Here is a 23,608-nt window from a genome sequence, read left to right on the forward strand (position 1 = left end):
GGGGGTGGGGTGGGGGAGGGTACTAGGCTGGGAGGCCCCAGGGGAAAAGCTAGTTGCATGAATGCATGCAGACGTACATTTAGTCACTAACATCTTAGCATCTCCATACGTAGGTAAGGATGTATTACAAATTTTTCAATTCATGCAGGAAAATAGAGTTCCATTACCAGAGTAAAAAGGCTACTGCTCCTGAAATTGCTTTATTTTCGTTGTCCCAGGTGCACAAACTATTTTAGCTTGTGCTGTGTTTTGGTTCTCTCAATCACGCTCTTGTCCAACTCCTTTTAATTGGCAGTCATTTAGAACCAGATGTCAGGTATCAGTCTGCCTGTGCCACCTCCATGCTCGCCCTTAACCTCCTCCTGCATGCCCAGGACAGTCAGGCATGTCTGCGTAACACTTTGCCATCATCGCTTGTCTTATTTTGTAACAAATCATTTTGTTTAAATATCTTCAGCACTAGAGTTTCATCCCAGTATCCATGTATGCTGCTATAACTATACCACTGCAACCATCATTACATTCCAGTTTTTGGCATAGCTGATAAGAGACCATAATGTGTTTGTGTTGATTTGGGGAAATAATACATCTCGGCTCTAGCCTACAATGCAATCAAGAGAAACTCCTAGAACTGTGGTCCATCTTCAGCACTTCAGTAACCTGTTGTGAGCACTGGAAACCTGGAACACCACCAGAGCGATTCACCACTGCGAGCTAATGACTGTTTTCAGAAGTCAACCACTTGCCATTCAACTGCTGCCTTAAACTAGAGTGCCTAAATCTGTTGTTTGCCAACACTACCACAGTATCCCCCAAAGGGCTCTGCGTCTCAGCTCTTTTCACAGTGCTGCAGCTGCTGAGGTAGCCACGGTAGGTGTTTTCTAGAGCTCTACGTTACTGGATACATGGTGCATCATGAATTTTATACATTGAAACGTGTATCTATCTCTTCATTTGACTTTAATATTTTTTAAAGTATTTTTATGGAAACTGTCTTTTAGTTTTTGACTATGAAGTTCCAATTTTAATTACTGCAGTGCTAGTCCATTTCCAGGTGATGCTTCATTGTACGGACCAGTTGAAATTTGAGTGATCCTTCGTAATGATCTATGTGCACTTTTACTTGTAAACAATGGAAATTTGGATATGTTTATACGTGTAAATAGAGTTGTCTGCAGTGCCCCTATTGCTTATGTTGTCTTGCCTCCCAGTTGTGGTTCTATTAATAAATGCATCATATCTGATTTATTAGGGTGATAAGAATTAGACTAGAGATGTTGGGGGGAGGAATACTTGTATCCAAGCCAGCTTGTTGACCCAGCCACCTGCTGTTTGGGGAAATGAAAGAATAATCAAAACATCCTGTTTCTCTGGGGTCTGAAGCAATATTGGGATGCAGCAGTGCTGGATTCTTTTTAATTTCAGTGTTATTAGGAACTGTACTACCAGTAAAACTGAATTTGAGTGACTTGTGTAGAGGTTTATTCCTTTTATGTATACCACTATTACACAGCTTGACCTAGTGTATTATGGGGGCTATTAAACTCTAAAGTTTAGATTTTTGGAGCTTGTATACAGGGTTATTTATATAATAATGTGACATTACTCAATACTGACAAAACTACTTAGGTGGTTTTTTGGGTTTGGGGGCTTTGGGGGGGTTGTGGGGGGTTTTTTGGTTGGTTGGTTGTGTTTTTTTCCCCCCAAATCTAGTGCTTTTTTATTTTAGAGAAAAGGAGGAAATGTGATCTGTGTACTTTCTGCTAAAGGGCCTGTGGTTGCCTGGCTAACAGCCTTGCAGGTCAGTAAGAACACTTCCTGGTAAAGGACTAAATGTTCTTTTCACGCTACTGTTTGTTTTCCTAAAACCGGGATTTGCTTCCTTTGGAGGCAGGTTGCTTTCGTGAGGGATAGTGCAACTTGTATGAGGGTTATTAAACATAGGAAAAAAACATTTGTACTTGCACAGCTAGTTATAAATCACTTATTCTAAAATTCTGATCGTGAGTTGTCTTAAAGAATCTTACATTTTCCAGTAATTTTTAATCCTTCTTTTGTGCACATGTTGATTTCCTAAATGTTAAATGCTTTGTTTAAAAATAGTGTTCTCTGTTGAGAATATTTTCATGGAATAAAAAAATCTTTTCATGGTCTAAGTAATTAGCTTCCCCATTTGTCTTCTGTTAAGATTGACAGGGAGACTTTCCAGTGTGAGGCCTGTAACCTCTTGTTATGCTGGTAGAACCTCTGCTGTGACTGGAGATGGGGGGAACGGATAACGCCATTTTGGTGTTAGCTTTGTTGTTAGCCTTCTTTCCTCAAATACGTTCAAATGCTGTAACTAACCTCTTACTCCAGGAACAGGCTTAGTGACAACAAGCACATGCAGCTCTAACCATAGTTCTTGCTTAAATATTTATACAACTTCTGAGGATAACGCTTATACGCCAGTTCTGTATGTGACAAAGTGGAATTTGCTGCTAAAGCACTCTTTATATAAACACCATGCACGCTGGTTTCCTATTAAAAGTGCTAACAGCTTATACTTCGCCTTCATCCAAGGGAAAAAAAAAACCAAAACTACTTACCAAAGTGATTCACCTTGGTAAATGAAGCAAGTTTAATATATACATACACCCACACTTACTCATATCTGAAAGCATTTTAATTATCTGGATTGTTTGTTCTTGCCATTTCATCATTCGTTCCTGGCAGCGTAGCTGTTGTGCAGGTTCCAGCAAAAGCCAAACTACTACAGATGCCGTCTCAAAAAAAAAGTAAATTGTCCCAAGACATACACAAGTCATTGTCTGCTGTCAGAGGTGCAGTCATATCTGAGCCTTCTGTTGTGGTCACAGAAAAAGGATCATTTCTGCAACCTGCAAATACGCAAATTATTTTGCATAAAGATACACTTTCATTCCCAATTCTATGTACAGCGGTTTATATTCATTAAAGGAATATTATACAACAAATTTTCTGCAATGTCACATACTTAATCTATCATTTTATTTACACTATTATTATTTGCTTCATTTTAATATTAAGAAAGATGCCAGTGCCCTTACGCCTGGGCATTATCAAAACATTGCAACTCTGGGGAGATACAGAAAGCTGTAAGACTGTCTTACAGGGATAACCTAACTGTTTAAAGGGATCATTAAAGGACTTGGTGACACAGTAAATAAATAATTTGTTTAGAAATCAGTAGTTTTAAAACAAGTGTGCATTGTGCAGTTAAAAGTTCTAAACATCTCGTGAAATGCAAGAAGTTTGTGCAGTATCAAATTGCCAAAAATTGCCAAAGCTAAGATTATTTCAAGTATATCAATCACTTAAATAGTGATTACAGAGTCTTATATACTTAATTGTTCCACCTGCTTCACTGGAGGAGGTTCCAGTTTTCGGGAAAGTGCAGTTAAAATCTGGCTGAATTTCTGGTATCTTTCGTTTTGATTAACTTGTGCTCCTTTGCTGCCCCAGAGCAATCTCATTTGAAATTCGGTCTTGAAGATTTCACTCATCTCTTCATCTGGCTGGAAACCTAGTCAGTAAAAAGAATCCCACACTATCGCCATCACGCAAGTTTTTTATTCAGAAGAAACGGCTTTTAAACTGTATTCCCTCCAAATAAGATAAGCTTTACTGTGCTGCCTTCCTTTTGCACAGGGATTTTAACAAGCTAGTAAGACAGGGACAATCCTTTCCATCGGTGGCAGTCTAGTAGCACACAGATGGCTCGAGGGACGCTGGGAGAGGCTGTTCTGTGCTCAGTTCTAACGCTCTAGAATTGTCATTTTAGCCTGACCTTAAATATAGCGACCGAGGTATACATGCTGCCTGCAGAAATACTTCCATTTCGCTCCCCTCCCTTGACCTTTCCACTGCGAGTTTAAACTACAAAGCCACGTGATTAACGGGTTGCTGCTTTCGGGCTGCAAGCAGTAAGAGCTCGGTGTTGCACCTTACACTGCAATAAAGAATCTTATTGTGATGGGGGTGTTTCATTGGCAAAAATCAAGAGTATCAGGAATGTTAAATTGTACAGAAGGCAGGAAGTTATCCTCGGTCCTTACTGTACTTCTATGCAGTTGCTAGATGGGTCAGCATATTACGTCATGAGATCTTTGAGTATGTTTAGCAGAAATGTATGCTCTATTGCTTCCTGGAGAACTATAGCAATGAGTAATTTACTGTCTGCTTTTCAACAATATTGATGATATCCTCAGACTGAGTTTCCTGCCGGACATTTGCTACTGTCTCAGCTCCCATGAAAGAATTTCTTGCACTAACTTTTACTGGCGCTTACTTAAGTGGAGACCTTACTCTTCAGACACGACCCACACGTTCTGTTAACGCACAGCTGTTTCTCCCTACCTTCCAGCATCTGTTCTGCAGTCAGGCTGTACATTTCTGCATTCTGTGCTATCTGACGAGCTGTGGCCAAGTGCCTGAGCATGATTTCGCAGCTTTGGTCACTGCTTTCCCACAGGTCCGTGCCTTCAAATACGACGGCTTGTCGCTCCATCAAGGTAACGAGAGGCATCAGCAGTGGCACTGTTACGTTGTTCTGTGGAGCACCGATGGTCTCTGGGATAGAGAGTAACAAACAAATCGTATCACCAGACAGTCTAAAACCTGCTAATTGAGGAAGGTACTGTAGCTGCAGTATTCTCAAAGTTGGAAACTACTCTTTGTCTTCCACCTTTCAAATTAGCACCTTACCTCAATACACCTGTCCTCCCCGTTCCCAGTGAACTGGTTGGGCGAGAAGGCCAAGACAAATAGCGCTGGAAAACCATATTTGCTACAGGAGAAGGCTCTGCTGAATTATCAGACAGTGGCACAGAGATTTTAAACACATTTAACATCTGGGTCATTCCAATAAATTCTGGGAGGCAAAAACGTTTTCCTTCTCTACCCATTCTCTTAGAGAAATGTTATCTCCTCTTGTGCCCCTTGGGAGACGAGAGCTGCAAAGAATCTGATGGAGGAGCACCCGATGTGATCAGAGGAATTGCCCATTCTTTGTGTTTGAGAATTCATCCTCTGAGCCGATAGGCAAAGCAAATAAAAAGCAAAATCTGCCAGAAATAACCCTCCTCTGAGGAGGAAGGGGATTTTTTTCCTGTCTTTGAGGCAAGATGAGGCAGAGTGTTTCAGTTTCCGCTCCACAAAGAGGGAGAGTGGGTTTGGGCAGAACGTTCTGTTTGGCGTGGGTACGTGCACACAAGCACCTATACCGACATTGGGCTGGCAGACTCTTGCCTTCTATTTCATTGTCTTACACAAGTTCACGTACTCATTTTAACGTATGATGCCCGGCTCTCGAAACAGCAGCTGCCTCAGCTCCCTAGACAGGAGATCAGCAGCGGGAGAGGTAAAAGGCTAAACAGAAACCAGTGCTGCTCATACTCACTATTCCACTCCTCTTGGCCTTCGTGCAAAGCTTTGCTAAACGGCTTCAGCTGTTTTTCATACATAATGGCAGTCTGGGTATAACGATGCCTGAGAGAGGTCCAGGTTTGTTCTAACCTAGCGACCTGTTCAAACAAAACAGAGAAGACCCGTTATTGACTCCGTGGCGATTCACAGGAAGAGTACGCTGCTGGTGACAAAGTTTCTGTGCTGATGATGTCTCTACTCTTGAAGAAATTGCATAAATTAAATTAAATTAAACAATCAAACACCACCATGTTTTGGAACACAAAGAGAAACAGATTTTTACCTGTGGCATTTCCAGTGCTTTCATAATGGCAGAAAATGCATACAAGTCCCCCAGCGAGTCCTTCAGCTCCACCGCGACTTGGATGATCCTGTTTAACGTTGCTGCTCTGTCTTCTAGATTTCCTGTGCAACCCAAGATATCCACAGCTATTCCTATTGCCATGGTGTTGTGCCTGGAAGTGAAACAATTTATACTCCTGGTTACAAATTAGTAAATTAATAATACATTATGCTCTACATGTGTTCAGAGAAGATGAATTCAAAGGTATATTTCAATATCTTGGTGTGCCCAGCAAACTTACTCTTACCAACATCTTTGCATCAAGAGCAGTAACGCCACTACTGGAATAGATATACATTGGCTTTGAATTTGTGTTTCAATAAATGTAATGAATTTTCCTAAGACATACAAAATTCTGCTCAAGCAATGAGCGAGTGAACACTTCCGGGAAAATTGCCCCAGTTCCCTTTGTCCCCACACTCAAATCCTGGGACGTTCCCCCTAAATTTCAGCAACCAAACTACTGAAGTCTGACTCAGAAAAGCCAGATCAGGGATGGAAGGCCCTAATTGTTCCCCCTTAACTTGTGCAGAGGTTTTACAGCAAGCTTTGTTGATCTTCTTTTTTTTACTGTAGTAGATCCTCTAGCCTATTCCCCAGTTGCAGAAGGCTGCTACCTTCAGTCCCTTCCACAAACACTTACACGCTCAGCTGGATTACAGGTCCCCTGAACTTCAGTTTACCTGAGCTCTGGAAGGAGAGCTGAGGGTGTTCAGCAGCTCTAAGGACCCTGCTTTCAATACAATTCCCCCTTCCCTCTGTGAGATGCATGGAGTTGCCCAGTGACCTTAAGGAATTTTTCCTACGCAAAAAAAGTTCTGTACCATCTCACTAGATTTCCTTCTGTACGCGTGAATTCAGAAAACGTGCAGGAGCGCATTCTTTGAGGAAATGTAGAGTGCAGTGTAGCAATGCTCTGATCTTCTGGCCATCTGCCCTGGAAATGAGTAACAGGAACGTTTACCTTTCAATCAGGTCAAGGCGCAGTTGATGTCCGTAAGGCAAGGTAATCAGTTCAAGACCAGAGTTCACTCCCATAATCCTCCTCATCTCGTCAGAAACATCTAGTATCCTCGCCACCTGTCAAGTGCAAAAATCTCTGCGTGAGTTTTGAAACTTAACTTACTTCAAAAAAAAAAAAAAATCCCTAGCCACATAGAAGTCCTCCAGGTTAGTGCAGGGCATATATAGTCATCTAAGAACTAGAATACAGTCATCTAAGAAAAAATTAACTTAGGCACATTAGGTGCCTTACACAAAAAAACAATAACATTGTTTTTGCATGATTCAGCTATCAGAAAAACATACAAAAAGTGTGACCAAAATGCTTTATCAAACTTCCGTCCCCCCCTTCCAGAGAGATTCATACGCAAGCTCCAGGAAACGCTCTCTTGGCCTGGGCCTTGTCAGGGTGGCACTGCTCTTTGGCCTTAAAGCTGTACGCATGTGCTCCGCCGCCTTCGTTTCTAAAAAGACGACCGCGCGAAATGTTTTTGGATAACACCGCAGGGGCCTCGTAAGGATTAATTAGTAAAAGGACTTTAAGGAGGACACTGAACGTTGAGTGCCTCATGAAGTCAGTATATGAAGGCTGACACCCTCACCAATTTGTCTTTGCTTTTTAAACATACATACAGTATTAGCTACTGGTTATAGCAGTAACAATTATATATGCGAATTACAAGTAAAACCACATTAATACGATCATGTGAGATTATCTGCTGGTTTAAGGCCTGTATGTTGACACACTTACAAACCAATCTGCCTGCTGTTTTCTGATACGCCCATCAGCAGGCTTTCTGGGTTATGAAAAGATGAAAGCAATCGGGGCTACACAAGCAGCCTCACTGCTACAAAACCTAGCGCTGGAGAAACCTGTTTCACTTCTAGAGACGCAGGAGTGAGAGAAGCCCCTGGAGACACACCGACTGCTACTCCTTCGTCCCAAAAAGCCCTCTCAGGCACACAAAGTGGCAGGTATTCGCTCCATCACTTACTTACCACAGGGGTGCTTCTTTCATGATTAGAAATGTCATTATTTAAAAGGCAAACTGAGCTACTGACGCCCGGAGAAGACCTGTGAACTTCAGCCTTATCACAGATCTCAGAACAAAGCATTTATTCTGGCCCAGTTCACGTGCCAATCTCATTGTATCATGCCGTTCTTATCAGTGCAGTAGTATGCAACAAGTTCGCAATGACAGCCACTGGCTCAGCGCTGCAAGATGAAGATAACATAGACTTCTCTACATGTCCCAGCTAGTTACCGTTCCTGCTCCAAAATCCAAAAATCTGTTTCTGTAAAACACTTCAGTGACTCTTAATTAATTGTACAGGCTCCCACACTTCCAGCAGGCCAGTTTCCTTGGCCCCATTCCAAAGTTTATAGGATTTAAAATAAGGAGACTAATAATGAGCTCACTGAATATAATACATACATTAAAAAACCCTTACTACTTCTCTAAGGCATGCATATCCAATGCCTTCAAGCAACATACTCTTTAACAATATATTAAAAGACATTCTGGTTATTGTTATTAACTTGAAGGAGGAAAAGGTGAATTTTGGAAGGAAAACGTTAGAGAATGCTGTTACTACTCTTGGAACCATAGTACAGAAGCTGCAGTCTATCACCTCTGACAAGACCAAGCAGTTGTGGAGCCGAGTTTCTCTGAGTCACCACGTCTGCATGAAGCCTCACTTAGCAGCAGCCAACGCTGCTACTGAGGAGAGAAGCCGTGCTTGCTGTTGGCCGAGGCCAGCCGCTGGCCGGCACCCACGTGCCCCCATCCCACTCCAGTGAACTGCCCCCTTCCCAGACCCACGGTGCCAATCAGTGCAGCAGCACTAGGAGCGCGCTACAGCCACGTTTCTTCTGGAGCGCCACCCTTCCCGCTGCCTTTCTTGTCCGCAGCGGAGCTGCCCAGTAAGGCGCCACGTGTCGCTTCTCAGGCTGCTCTTAAAAAAACCAACCACCAAAACCCACCGAGGCCCGTGACACTCGGTTCCTCTAGCTCCTCTGTGGCAGGTACAGCACTCATCGTCCCAGCAAAGTGGTGCAGATTGAACTGCAGTTGCATTTCTTCTATTACACAAAGTCGTCATCTCATAAGGAGATGACTTCTCCTGTCTTTCTGACCCAATAGCCAATCTCCAAGCCCTGTCAGCTGAACAAAGTCTACGTTGTGAAAAATAGTTCTTTGTGTTTTTACATCTTTCTAAACAATTCCACTAGCATTACAGTCCTCTCATAGGAGAGAAATGCAGAAGTCCTGATAGCTATTTTCCCACACCACGTATCCAGCTGTAAGACAGAGACTCAGACAAAAATTAGAAGAGCAGCTCGTTTTAGAAGTTCCACTGAACGTCTTCTGTTACGGCCAGCAGTTACCAACCAGGTAACGTCCGTCTGCTGTCTGCCATCGCGAGCTAACTAGCTATTCCCCCTCACGAGTAGTTCTTTCCACCATGGTTTACAGCACAGATAGCTCTCCTCCAGTATAGCAGAAAGGCTGAATCGTAGACACACAGCAGCCGATAGGAGATTAAACAGATACATGGAACACTGAGAATTTGAGTCTAAAGTCAAGGATGGTGGGAGACCTTTAGTCCAAAGGGTTTGTTAACATTCTTGTTCTTCAAATGGAAAAAAAAACCCGCCCTAAAAATTCCTGCAAGCAAGTCAACACATTTATTACATTAGCTGCAAACCTACCCATTAATCTTTTCAAATCAGTTCTTGAAAAAAAGTCTAAACTTGCAAAATATAAAATAAAATGCAAGAAAAATTTTTTCTTTTTTTTTACCTTGCAGTCCATTCTAAGAATATGCTGTGCGATAATCTTTGGATTGTTGTTGGTGAAAAGCTCCTTAACTCTTCTTAACATTGATGTTTCCAATGGCTTGTTTTCAGGAGGAAGTAGTTTGGATTCAAAATCATTCGGTTTAAAACTAGACACTGTCTCAAAAACAGGTGCAGAAAAGATGCTGTCTTCTTCAGCCGTCTCAGTTGGAGCTTCTAAAGGATCTGCAGAGTTCATTGTAGCGTCATCTTCCAGGATCAAATAGTTTGTTTCAGAGTGCCTGAATGAGTGTGTTCCCCTCTCCTTTCCTGTCAGATGTTCCACATAGCTGTTTTTCTGACATAAATGTTGTTTTGTTGCGGCAGGATCTCTGGCGGGGCTTAGTTCACAATAGTGTCCTTCGGAACTGTGGGAAGCCAAAGGAGAATCCGGAGGCTTCATCAGGGGTGCCTTGCTGGGTTTAGGTGGAGGCTTCGGACAGAGCTGGCTGTCTGATCCTCTAAGAGCTTCCCCGACTTGTGACTCAGCGGTGACTTTCTGAGCGACTGTGGGGCTTAGAGAAGGTTCACTGCCTGTTCTAAATGCAGGAGAGCTTGGACAGGAGTCGGCACCTACTTCAGGTAATCGAGATGGATGTCTTGAACCTGCAGGGGAAAACGGTAATTTAGGAGGCCAAGCCATATACAATTCCTGATGCCTATGCCAGGGTTCATCTCTTAATGCTATCTCCTGAGGAAAACGTTGTCAGATCACGTCAATTATTTGCTGACAAAAATGTATATGAAATTATATTTTGAGGAATGAGCTAGCCAGCAAATTCCATTCACTCGCTGATCCTCCCCAAATCCCAAATACACAGAACAGCTGCACCATAATATTATTCTGTGGTAATGCTGACAATAATTCCAGTCCCTGCTGCATACATAGGCTATACTGTCAGAGCTGGATAGTCTCCATGGCTTGGAATAGGAGGTTTCTTTGTAACCTGATCTCCGCTATAAAAGCAGAAACTTCCAGCCACACCACATAAAAGATGAGTCATTTCTGAGAACGACAAGTTGGAGATGAAAGAAAAGCTTCCCAAAGTCAAGCCTGAACCTGCAGTAAGGTATGGAAGGAATGAATTTCAGGGATGCTAATCTTTTTGCTAAACAGTAGCTGATTCGAAGAGCTGGAGAAACGCATCCATATACTTCTGTGTATTTATGCCTCACCCTGTACTCATTGCATATGCAAACCTTGGCATCCAATACAGGACCGAACGCTGTATCAGACATTCCCAGTCTGCAGTTCTCAGTGCCTTTGCAAAGGTATCACCTTTGCAAAGTGGCCGGTTGCATCAAATCTGCAAATCACAGCCTGTCACCACTCAGAAGTAGTGTGACACCAGAACGTGCTCAGAGGACCCCATGACAAAATGCACAGCAGTACTCTTCAGGTTAACTGTTATAGTACCAAGAGAAAAGTTTTGCAGCCATGGATTGGAATAAGATAATCAATTCAATTACAGATGGACAGAGACTTGTTTTAGGAATGTCTGTCCATCCCACTGTTAAACACAGGAGCACACCCTTTCTATCAAAATACAGTCTCACTATACAAATACTTAACATTATCTTTGTTTTGAGAAGTCTTTCCACAATAGGCACTATAAATTTTAACAGCTACCGTATTCAAAACGACTCGCAGCCTTGTAAGTCACACTAGAATTTGTCCACATGGGAAGAGACGCATCATTGCAAGCTTCCTTACACAGCATGTCAGTTTGGAAACAACTGCCTCGGAAGAGTCTGAGAAAGAAAAAGCCCCAATCAAGTGTTGGTACACCTTGTATCACTGGAGGAAGACAATGACGGTGGCCGTGGAACCAGACAGCAGCAAAGGTGGTGAAAGGAATGAAAAGCAAAACGGATGCGGGGGGAGAGAGACAGAAGGACAGCACTGGGCACAAAAGCCATGGTAGTGCTTTTCTCCTGGTGAGGACCGCTACTGCATCTGCATACTTTACCCTGAGAAAAAGCAGTTACCAGGATTTCCATGAAACACAACAGACTTCTGTCAGAATGACACGAGTGAAACTTGTGCTTGTAAAGCACAAGTGAGGAAAGGTAATACTGTCAAAAAGGATATTAATGCCGACTGTGGCTGTCATTTTTTGATGTGGAAGCCTGCTGAGCTGTGTGCTAAGGTACTCGACTAGCTGGTGCGTTGTAAATAAAAAACCTGTTCCAACGACTTAAAAAGCAAGCAGTACGCTAACACAGCTTACATTGACCATTAAATACAACTGTACGTACAGTACTCAGAACACTCAACAGTCTCACTTTGGTCTGAAGTGTAACAGACCACCTGGGCGCACACAGATTCTAAGTGTGAAACATTGAATTACAAAACATACCTATTAGCAGATAGCTCTCTGACTGGTGAGCCTTTAGAGGGAATCTTTTCTCCAGAACATGATCCAAACTAGCTGGGTGGCTACCACTTTTTTCTTTGTTTCTAGGGTAAACAAAAATGCAAACAAAAACATATCAATATAGCCAACACACTTAACAAACATAACTAATTGCCAGAATACATCATAACCAGGGGAAGGATCATTAGCTTTCCACTTGGGCAGTTTATAAGAATAAAAGGTACTTCATGCTGTTGTAGTAGCAATGAAATGGGCTATGGTATGTGTAACCCTGCAGCATTCGTGAGGGTGTTTCTTTGAACATTGAGACTTTTTAATGGAACATTTGATTTGGACACTGAAATTAGGATCCATTATCCCACACCTGGGATTTTTACTGCAGAAGTCAAATATGGAAAGAAAGACTTCTCTGGAGCAGCAGCAAGATTTTATTTTAATCCTTTGTCTTATATTAGTCAAGATTTGCCAAGTCACCGAAGAACAAGTTGCACTGCTGTTGTGCTTCCAGAGTCTACATTTGCTCTCGCTCTGTGGATTTCACATGAATTATCCCTTCCCTCTCCCCAATATGCATCAACTCACAAATGGAGAACCAGAGCCAAAGCCACAACATCTTTAAGCAACTCGTCCCTTTGGAACTGCAGACACGCGTCTTGTTTTTCCAAAGATATTTTCAGAATCTGATTATTGCACTCATTTACCTGTCTGCTGGAATTACTTTGTTTTGCAAGGCTAATCAAATGGCACTCAGGAAGCACTATTTTGTCACTATTGTAATGCAAATAGCAGGGCTAAGAGCCTCCCCATAAACCCGGGGCACGCTCTGGGTCACATGATGGGTGAAGACTGTGTGCGGCCTTGCCACTTGCATCACGGCTTCATCCATTCCCACTTATTTTACCTCCTTAATGTAGCTTAAATGTTCTAAAGATATAACCATAAGATATAACCAAAATATATAACCATAACCACGTAACCCCATAACCACAAAGTGGTTAGCATCTTCTTAACAATGTCAGGAAGTTTCAAAAATCAGGCCCTAAAAAATCCTTTGCTAAAAATCGGCAAACCCTCATGCCTAGTCTTCCATCGAAAATCAGAGTGAAAATTCACATCACCTACAGCGGGAGCTGATAGAGTTACCTCCTTTCCCTCCATAAGGACAGGAAAATTGAAGTACCTCAAAAGATTTCCTCTGGGTACGCTCTGCTCCGGGGATTGCATGCTGGGTATGCCAAGACTCAGCCTTTTTGCAGTTTCTGTTTTTCCTTCAGGGATACTTGGCTCTTTTTGTTGGACTGGAGTTACACCATACTTTTCTTCTAGATACCTGAGAGGCACAGTCCTGTTGATAGGCTGAAAAATAATTGCTCCACTCTGCTTTGATATCGGTGTGCGATTCCCAACATAGTATCTAACTAAGCCGGGGATACTGTCGAAACTTTCAAGTTCGAACTGATACTGAACACGGCAGTGGGCTTCATTGAGTCTTAGAACTGTTCTGTTGATTTTAAAATGCTGAGAAGTATTTTTCCACTGACAGGTAAGAACAAAGTTCCCCAGACTGGAGAGAGAATCCCTAATCAGAAAATCTCCATCTCTCTGAACCAGGCCTTCTGCCACCTTTGAGGAAAAAGAATTATACAAAAAAATACTTTCAGAATCAGAAAACAGTCAAACAACACATAGCAACAAAATATTCTTAAACGTAGGACTTAATTTGGCTGCTCTAGGAGGACAGACAATGCCAGAAATACAAAGCAAAGCATGAAGCGTGGTAGAAGAATGATGTCTCCAATTCTAAAATTAAGAGCTCATCCCACAGCAGAGATCTGGAGGGGCTTCTTGGAAAATGCCCAGCAGCCAGAAGCACAACCCACTTTTGCATATATATTTCTTCTAGTTTGCTAATAGAAAATAAGGCATGAAGGGAAAGCAACGATTCAGGATTTTAGAGTTTGAAGTATCTGAATAGACAGTCTCACGGTTTAGAAGTCACAAGTTTAGAAGCCATTACTACAGGACTCCAGAGACGGTCCTTTCATTATTACCTTAAGTGACAGAAGCTTTCAGTTTTTATTCTTTGTGAATACCGCATAGTACTAGGAAGAGTCAGAAAAATCCCGTTTTTCTGTTTTGAGTTAGTCCTTTCATGTGATAAACTACGCATGTAGCAGTTAATCTTAAGCGCAGTGTATGTGGCTGTCGTGCCTGCTCTGCTCATTCAGGTGAAGGGCGGCAGGCAGCTCGCAGCTCCGGTGGGAGCCGGGTACGCACAGGAGGGAGGCCCGCAGAGGGAGCTCCAGGTGCTCTGGGAACCTCAGCTCCAATCCAACGACAGCTTTAACATGAATTTAACTACGATTGTAAGGATCAAAATTAAGTTATCACATAGATTTTGTTGTGGGTATTTTTGCCCTCCCCCAAACTCCAAGTGCAAGAAAGAAAATAAACAAGAGTGTTTTAACTTTTGTTAAGAATACTGAACCAAATTAACATCAGTCGGTCTGAACAATATGTGGGGATAACACGCTCATATAAAGCTTAAATTCCGTTTCCGCCTTTATTCAGTGCACACATATCCTGAAATACCTGTATCTTCCACCCTGAATCCTTCCTCAGCCTCATTTTATGCCAAGCTGTGATAACACCATAAATACCATAGCTTTTACACAAATAAGCATTATGTTTCTACTAAATTAATGCAGGTATCAGAGATGGGTATAGTACTGTAGTGCAATTCTGCTTGTCTATAAAAGCTCAAAGCGCATTTCGCAATGCAAAGACCACTTACCTGCCGAGGAATACGTCCATGGTACCAGGCATGGCTACGCAAGTCTTCACTACTCAGCTGCAGTTCTTCCTCTAACTCCTTCTTCAGTTTTTCCGGACTGTTGTCCATAACCTGCCTCTCCCTAGAAAACTGCAATAAAAGATTAAAAGCTTCAACCGTGCCAAGTTTAGTGATTAACATTTTACCTGGGTTATAACTCCCATCACATGATCTGCACTAGCCACTGGAATGCAGGTGCTGCTTTTAGCCAGCTGCCTTGCCTTCGCTCTCTAGATTGTATTTGCAAAATCCAGCATTCGGTGAGATAACATGTGATTGTTATATACTGCACTGAACAAAGTGTTCTGTCCGCACACCAAGCTAATAATGACACACCTACAAAGTCCCTTCCTTCCCTCACTTCCTCTTCCCAATAAGAATTCTAACTATACCCCAAAAAATGGAGCTGGACCCAAATGCCCTGCTCCAATATTCTTCCTCCTGTTTAAACTTGCATTTTAAACTCGGATTCTTTCCTCCCACACCTTTGAACCCATCCATTTAAGAACATTCCAAATGCATCAAGACAGGCTAACCTGGACATACATAGTTGTTCAGTATTTCTGTTGCACTAAAAAAAAGTTTGCCAAAGTGAATTTTCGACCTTAAAGGGCTCACTTCTAATGGTTATTAAATCTGCATATCCAAGATGTTCCCTGCTTAAGGGAAAAAAGCTCTTACTGCCCCTTAGCACAAAAAATCATGAGATCCGCTTGGAGATCTCTCCATCACCACTATACAACTATGATAAGATTTTCTGGAAAATGTCAATCTTCGTCTCTTCTTGGAGTACAGCTTCCATGCCGGACCATTCTGGCTCATTAGCCCGTCTTGTGGATGCAGCGTTGCTGACAAAGCACGGTGCAGTATCTTCTCTAGCGAGTTGTCATTGTACTCTTTCATAAGCACCCAGCGGAGGGAAGTTCTTTGGACTCCCTTACATTCTCCACGGGCTGGGGACTCCAGCCCGTCTTTACTGTTGCTGAAGAGTTTCAAAAGCCTAAGATAGCCAAGAGAAACAGGTCCATTGCAGGGAACATGTTCTACATTGACCAAAGAATCAGAGTACACCCTCTCTTAAAAGAAAGTATATTTGAAAAAAGGGGGGGGGGGGAAGAGAGGGAGGCCTCCAGCTGGAGAGAAGACTAAAATGCAACATTTTCCCCCAGTGCATTATGGATTTTTTTCTTAGCTCTGGATACGAGCCAAAGCTCACAGGTTCCCTTCACTGACACACTGATGTAAATATGCAACACATGCATTATTTAAAAAAGAACTGGGAATGCTCGCCCACCAATCCTATTCTTTCTGTGAGCACTGCTCTCTATAGCATTTTTCATCTTCAATTTGAATACTCACAGCACCTAACCGTGGGAGCAGGTGGCATACGTTTAGCACTTCTTTCAACAATCCTCCCTGCAATTTCAAGCAGACTGAATTACATCAGATTACTAGACAGCAGCTTTTTGGTGGAATAATGCCAGAAGAGGCATCCTGCTGCCAAGACTATTTAAACATGCTGGGAGCCCAGAGAAATTCTGAGATAAATTCTCCTCTCTGCTTTTCTCGGAGAAAACTAAGGCTTCTCTTAGACAAACACAAATGAGTGTAGTAGCTTATACAAGGCGGCAAGAGATAAAAACAACCTGGTAAAGAATCACCTTTCACCTCAGTGTTGCTTCTGTGAACCATAACAGGTTCACATGGTATTTATCCATACAAATGTGGTTCAAAATGGACAATCATTTTCAACAAGGAGCAAATCCTTTGTGCTTTTGTACAATCAAGGTCTTTCACCAACTCCTCCCAAGCTTTACGAGAAGAAAAGTCTGCAGGAACAAACCATGCCACAAAAAAAGACCTTCACTGCAAGGGCTCTTTCATGAAACCGTGTACAACGTGAAGAGATTAAGTTACTGGGTGTAGAAAGAGTCATAGAAGAGGCTTGCTGAGGACTCAAGTCCAAAAGTGTATCAAAGTGTCAAAACTACCAAGTAAGGCCAAAAATCCCCCCGCCACTCCAAACCTCTGTGACCTATCAGACTAACACAGCTGATGGACCAGGGGCACATGCCTGCCGCCTTTATTTCCCAACTCAGATGGCTGGGTACCCATTTAAAGCGTTGATTCCAGAATTAGCAGTTAACCATTTCACTGCCACACATTATAGAATGATAGCAAGTATTATAGCATTTACATAAGCTGAAGGTAGAGTGAAGAGCAGACAAATGGAGAGTAGACTTCAAGAGCACCTTTCCCCTGACCGCGCAAGGAAGCGGCTGGAGAACCAAAGTACCCCCTCCAATCTAAACAACAGCGCTCACTTGTAATGGTATACACATCTTTTACATTCATAGCTGTGTATTTTGCTGACCTTCTGAAAAGAACTACTATTTTTATGTCAACTGTATTTAAGTTTTTGAAAGATGCTTTTGACTGGAGATCTTAAAAAAACCCAAAACTACTGTACAAATTGTTACCATCATTCCAAAAGCATCTCACTGTATCTCAGTGGTAGGCAAAGCTACTGTAAAAGGAACAGACTACAGCATACAAATGCAATAACTGAATTTGCTTAGGAGAGCTAGATTCATAGCCAACAAAAAGAGCTATAGGTCTGTGTATGGACTAATTTCATCGATCGTACTGACACAAATTATCTTAAAAAACAGGCCGATCAAGTTACAGATACACATGAATTACAAATACAGCAGAGAAACCTAGAATTTTTTCTGGCGGCTAAATGGATTTTTCACTACTCAGATGAACGTAATGAGACACATATTGCACTTGAATTACATCTAGCAACACAACAAGAAAAAACATTTCAGGAATCCAAACCAACTAAATTGTTAACATTCATGATTATCGGTTTGTTAAAAATCCCCTTCACCATGGTCTACCACATTGAGCATACTCTGATTGCCAGAGGTCAGACATCTCCCGAGATGAAGCAAACATGCTTAAATAACCCTTATGCAACTCTGAACTTAGTGGAAGAACTCCTGTGGCTAGCACAAATCCCAAAATACACAGGGGGGAAACTGCCTAGGTAAGCAAGTTTAGTAATAGCATGTCTTCCTGGACAGTTTTTTGTTGGCTGAGACTGACTTCTTATACAGCCTACATCCATTAAAGGAGAAGTGTGACTGATGAACTGTCTGTAATCGTACCAGCCTATGCCTTTCAACTCTAAACACCGTACCCAAGGCCTCTGGTCCTGCAAGGATCTCTGCATACACTGAGCCTCCCATCATGCAAGTAAGGGCTCAAAAATCACCCCGGGCGCAGCCTACGCAAGCATGTTAGCCTGTAAATAAGGAAGAGTGTAAGCTTAGAACAGCGTAATTAGCTATGTCAATGGACTGTCTTTTAAAAGAAAAGCTGACCTATTCCATACAACGTGACGCAGATACTTCAGCCTCATTTCCCAATAGCACCCAAAAGTTAAGGGACAGTAACGGTATGCTGTAAATTTGCACTAACTTCATAGTGACAAACCTCCATTTAGTAGTATGTCCTCAGTTTATGCTTTTGTCTAAGACACTTTGTAGGCTCCCACCCAATGACAGAAAGAAACCCGAATTTACATTTACACTTAGATAGTGAAGTGGATGGTAAAAAGAAATTTAAAAAAAAATCTAGGACAAAAATTGAAGACTTCAGGATATTCTGCAATAAAACATCGTTGAAGCAACAGAGGGAAGCTTCCAGTTTAAATTCTTTAAGATTCCCAAATAGTAACAACCCTGTCAGAGATCCCTGGAATATAAAAGCAAATCAAGTCAGCAGAACTCTCTTCAAATAAATACAGGTGCTTCTCCTGACCTACAAAGAACTCACCCTAAGTATGCGCTTTCCAGAACTGTTTGTTCACATTTTAGTCACATTGTTTCCAGTCCTGGTGCTATTTAAGATATTCCTGCCATACTGAGTTTTTGCGAACAGGTCTTTAAAAGAAAAATACAAAACTAGTTAGCAATACAATATTATCAGCCTCCAGCAAAAGCCCCCAATTCTACTTACAAACCCAATGGAAAACGTAGAGAGCCAGGAGTTTAGAAGGGGTAAAAAAAACTTACCGTCAGTACAGTTATTTTAGTGTTTTTAATAAATGCCATGCAAGTTTATTGTATTTTACAAAGGCTTTCTACTTCAGGGCCATTAAACTAAAAGCAGACTGTGCTTACAGATGTAACAAGCTATCCTTTATGTTACATATTATTTTACATTTTTTCAGGCAAATATTCATTTAGTGTACCAAAAACTGGAAAATACCAAAATTTAAGGAAGCAAAACATCAAACTATGATCTTATTCAGGGTAAATTTAAAGAGGACTTGACCTCACACAATATGCTGTACCTATGTAACTTGTGAACACATTTTAATGGGAATTTCTCACAATAATCTGTTGTTTGTGCATCCAAGGGGTTACTTTCATTTGAGTCTTTGGCACTCTCCAAAGGAAACTCACTATATCAAGCTCTTGTGTCAACCATCCTAGCTGAATTCATCACGTTAGATTAGAATAATTTTTAATTGTGCTGAATAATCTACTCTATGAGTTTGGTGGTAAACAAAATAGAAGTCCCACAGTTATTTCTGTTGCCTACTGGCAGTGGATTCTTTCTCCAGTTCATACCTGCAACAACTCCAGTGAAGTACATGTATCCATGGAATATCAAAATAGCTGAGAGAAGAATCACACAGGTTTCTACATATATACCCAAAGTTGCAATTTATACGTTCTAGCTTTTGTGGCTTACCTCAATTGTTATTAATTAATTCCTCTCTAAGGTGATCAAGTGAGGGGTTTTTTTGTTTGTTTTCTTTTTGTTTTTTGTTTGTTTGTTTGTTTTTTTAAACAGCTTGAATTATAAGGGACAGGCTTTTACTTTTTAGACACAGTTTGGAAGTGGTCCAAAATCTGTCATGCTAGATCATCTCCCTCAGTTCTGATAATGTGGAATTTCATACCATCTCTCTTTGCATCCTCCTGGCAAAGTACTATTTACTTAAAGCACAGCCAAGGCCTGTTACAGGTACATGACTAAAGGTCACCACATTTCCATCCCATCTCAATTATTTCCTGGTGCTTTGCACAGCTCTGCCAGCTGATATTTAAATTAGCCCAACAGGCAGCCTTGGAACCACCTGATTTCCTGTTGCCTTGAAGGTTTCAAGAAAAAAAAGAAAAAGAGAAAATTATTAGGGATAAATGAGAACAGCTCTGTGAAAACTGAAGTGCGATCTGATTGAGGAAATCAGTCAAGCCAGTACCTTTCCAAAGCTTTTAATAAATGTACTGTATCTACCTAAATCAAATCTGTTACAGCTTTCTCCCAAATCCATCTTTTCTCCAACACTGGAGGCCTTCTACTTTTGCTTAAGTGCACCATGAACTCTGAACTACAACTTTCTGACCTTGTAACATCACTAGGTCCTACAGAATCTCCAAATAAATGAGGAGAGATGGGAGATACTTTGTGATGCAGCAAAAACTTAAATTCTGTGAGATTTCCATAGCTTTTAGCCAAGCGGATAATTTAACAGAAAGCCCAATCAACAGCAAATGTGGAGGGGATGCTGGGGCAGGGACAGGAAATACCAGGAGGGAAGACAAAGATGTGAAACGAGAAAGAAGGGAGGGGACGCACAGACACAGGACACTAAAAACATCTGGAAAAGTGAAAAATTAATGAAATTCTTCTATTTCCAAACCACTAGAGAGCAATCAACTTGTTCATACAGAAAATGAACGTTTTATTGTCAAAGTTCCAATTCTGGATTAAGATATACTGCACTGGCTGCAGAGATCCCTTAAGTCTCTAACCCTGTGCTCTTGTGATCCTGATCAGACTGCCTTTCTGGCACTATGAGTACAAGCATTTTAAAATATACAGTTACATCAATTTATAATGATTTAATTTTATTTATAACAAGTACAATGTATTTCATTTCACTTATAACTCTACTAATCTGCCACCAAAACCAAGAGACTTGCACTAGGCACTGAAAAGAATACCCATGTGGAACCAGATTCTCCATCTTTGTTTGGAAACATTCTTGCCGGTCCTTATTTTCTCCTGTACAAAAAAGTAGTATCACTGGCCAAGAACTTACAAAGTGACAAGAACACGCAGACAGAGTTATTTCTGAAATGGTTATTTTGAGAAAGAACTAATGGGAGAAAGGGAGTTTCTAGATTCAAGAAACCATTTTCTGATTAACTTGGACATTTTTACCTACAACTGTGGCAATGTTCTTCACAGGGGCAGTTTTCTCCTATCTTCCAGAGTGCACAAAGTTCACACAGGACTACAATGAGTGCTATGTTAAGTAATGGGAGGGACAAAATGGATGATAAAAGTCTCTTTGCATAGATGAGTGCCAACTTCTGCAGGATTTTATTTTTATTTTCTAGTGGCGTAACTGGTTGGTTGAGACATAGAACAAATAGCATACAAACTTTTGCCATGCCCAAGATACAGGAGAGGAATCTTGAACTAATCAGAGAGATTAATTAATACAGGAGAATGGCAATTTTGAAGCCACAAGATTTCTGTGTGCTTGTTTAGGTAACAGGTGACAGCTTTTGAGGTTACTGATGAAAAGATAACATGTCACTATGAAAACTTTCATCGTGACTGTGATAGCTCTTTAAAAATCAAACTCCGTCATGTGCATGTTCTCGGTCTGCCACTATGAACAACATAACCTGCCTGACATTCAGAGAAAAGTGGCCATTTTTTATTAACTAATAAGTGAGATATTTGTTTGGGAGGAGAAAAATAAAAAAGGCTTTTAGCACCAAGTTCCATCTAATTTTAACTGAAGGTAATGGAAAGACTTAATTCTAGTGGACTCTGCATCCACCTTCAACTAAAACACTATACTGATAACAATTCCTTAATCTTCTAGGTGGCCACATTCAGAGCCAGGAGGACAGCCTCATTTCTGGAATATGGATCCTGAGAAATCCCATGTTTACAGTTAGTCAAATCCTCATCTGCTCACTCAGTGACCCTGAGGATTTTGACTACCAAATCTAAAGGACTTTAGAAGTTGGGTGTTTTTTTTGTTTTAATCTGAGAAATACCTAAATGAAAGGTATTACCAAGAAGTTAAATGAAAAAATATCTACTGGAGAATGTTCCCATTCCCATTAAACAGGAATCGCTTACAGAGCACCAGTGGTCCCTCTGCTATCTATAGATATATATGATAGAGGGTATACTGCAGTGAAAATTTGATAAACTGTATAAAATTACCATGGGAAATTTAAAAAAAGTTATATAGTATAAGACTCATCAAAACTCAAACTCAGCAGCAAGACAACAGGGAATCAAAGTTCAGGGAGCCACACCAAATTTCACATCATTTTGATAAGTCAGTCTTCTCCCATCTGGCCCTCTCCAACAACAACAGATCTAACATCAAAAAGGCAGACCCATAATGCTGGGTGGTGATGACTTGTAAACTCATGTTATCAAATCCAACTGCCTCCACATACATGCTGAAACTGGATCCATGAAGCCCAAGGATGCCAGTGAAACAGATTTAGATCACCACATACTGAAGAAATATTAAGATCTACTATCTATAAAAAGTGTTTGCAATTCATCCAAGATAAGAGATGGCACTTGCAATAAGTAGCTGCTTATAAAAGGCTTCTTACGCATGCCACATTCATAGCATTAGTACATTACCCAGTAATGAGCTAGATCAACGTGCTGGAAGTTTTAAAACTTGGCAGTCCTGATAATTTGAGTGGCTTTCTCCTTTTGTGCAGCTTCAGCTGAGGGTGAATCACAGCAGAGAATTACGAATGAAAATACTTGAACTTCAAGGTCTTTCCCTCCAATCGTAACAACCATACTAGCTAGAACGAAAAGAACTGTCTTGTGGCAAAGTTAACTTTATTAATTTAGACCTCTTCATTTTTTAAGTCGCTGTTTATCACTGATTTAGTCTTAACTTAATTCTTAACTTCCAAAAAATGCAAAAAATTAAAGAACAATATTTTGGCCTGGAAGTGGTGTAAGCCACAATTTAGAATTCTCTTTTCACTTTCTTTTTTTAACCACAAACAGGAACCCATTGCCTTGAAGTTTCCCTTTATTTTCCTCAAATGTAGAAGCTGACCTTAACTGTAAACAGCTATTAAAACCAAATGGGATTGTAAAAGGTACTGACACATCGCGAATGAAGAATGAGTTGATCCAAGTTCGGACCTTCTGCACTGATCATTGTGTTTTCTACTAATGTATGGGAAAACAAACCAAACATCTGCTATTGAGATCCTAATTTCACACACTAAAATTAAGTATAGCAAAACATGAGTGCTCAAGTGCTGTACTGTTTCCTGTGCTTTGATGGGACACGACGAGGCATCTCTGAGCTTGGCCACATACTGTTTTCAATTAAGTCGGACAACATAATTACAATGAATTTATCTCAGTGCAGCAAAAAATCTGAATCTCTCAGAGGCAGCTGCGGACTTCGGCATGCTAACTTATGGATCAATTTGGTATTTCATTACAATCGTAATTACTACTACAACTAAGAATTAATCTCATGTAATTACACAAACTGATTTTGCTTGAAGTGGTATATTTTTACAAATTAAGTAAGAAGACAACTTGGGCTCAGGTGTTCGTATCATCCTAGGCACTTTGGCATTTCATGGGACAGACATCATTTGGCCCCAAGGTGCAGACCTTACTTGATTTGACCACCAGCTGTTTCTGTACCTACAGACACTTTC

At 41.1% G+C, this 23,608-nt stretch overlaps 1 protein-coding gene across 1 annotated transcript in view; it reads right to left on the bottom strand.

The window, feature by feature from the left end:
- Window positions 1-3,356: 3,356 nt before the first annotated feature.
- BCAR3 (BCAR3 adaptor protein, NSP family member) overlaps window positions 3,357-23,608 on the bottom strand; it is a gene marked incomplete at its 3' end in the record, with an annotated part of 120,607 nt that continues 100,355 nt past the window's right edge. The window contains 9 exon segments of the mRNA XM_082311979.1: window positions 3,357-3,544; window positions 4,378-4,590; window positions 5,420-5,543; window positions 5,729-5,900; window positions 6,753-6,868; window positions 9,595-10,235; window positions 11,990-12,090; window positions 13,188-13,630; window positions 14,802-14,930. Of these exon segments, the coding sequence (XP_082168105.1) occupies window positions 3,357-3,544; window positions 4,378-4,590; window positions 5,420-5,543; window positions 5,729-5,900; window positions 6,753-6,868; window positions 9,595-10,235; window positions 11,990-12,090; window positions 13,188-13,630; window positions 14,802-14,930 (2,127 nt within the window).

Source organism: Platalea leucorodia (assembly GCF_965183815.1).
Source record: "Platalea leucorodia genome assembly, chromosome: 5".
NCBI lineage: Eukaryota > Metazoa > Chordata > Aves > Pelecaniformes > Threskiornithidae > Platalea > Platalea leucorodia.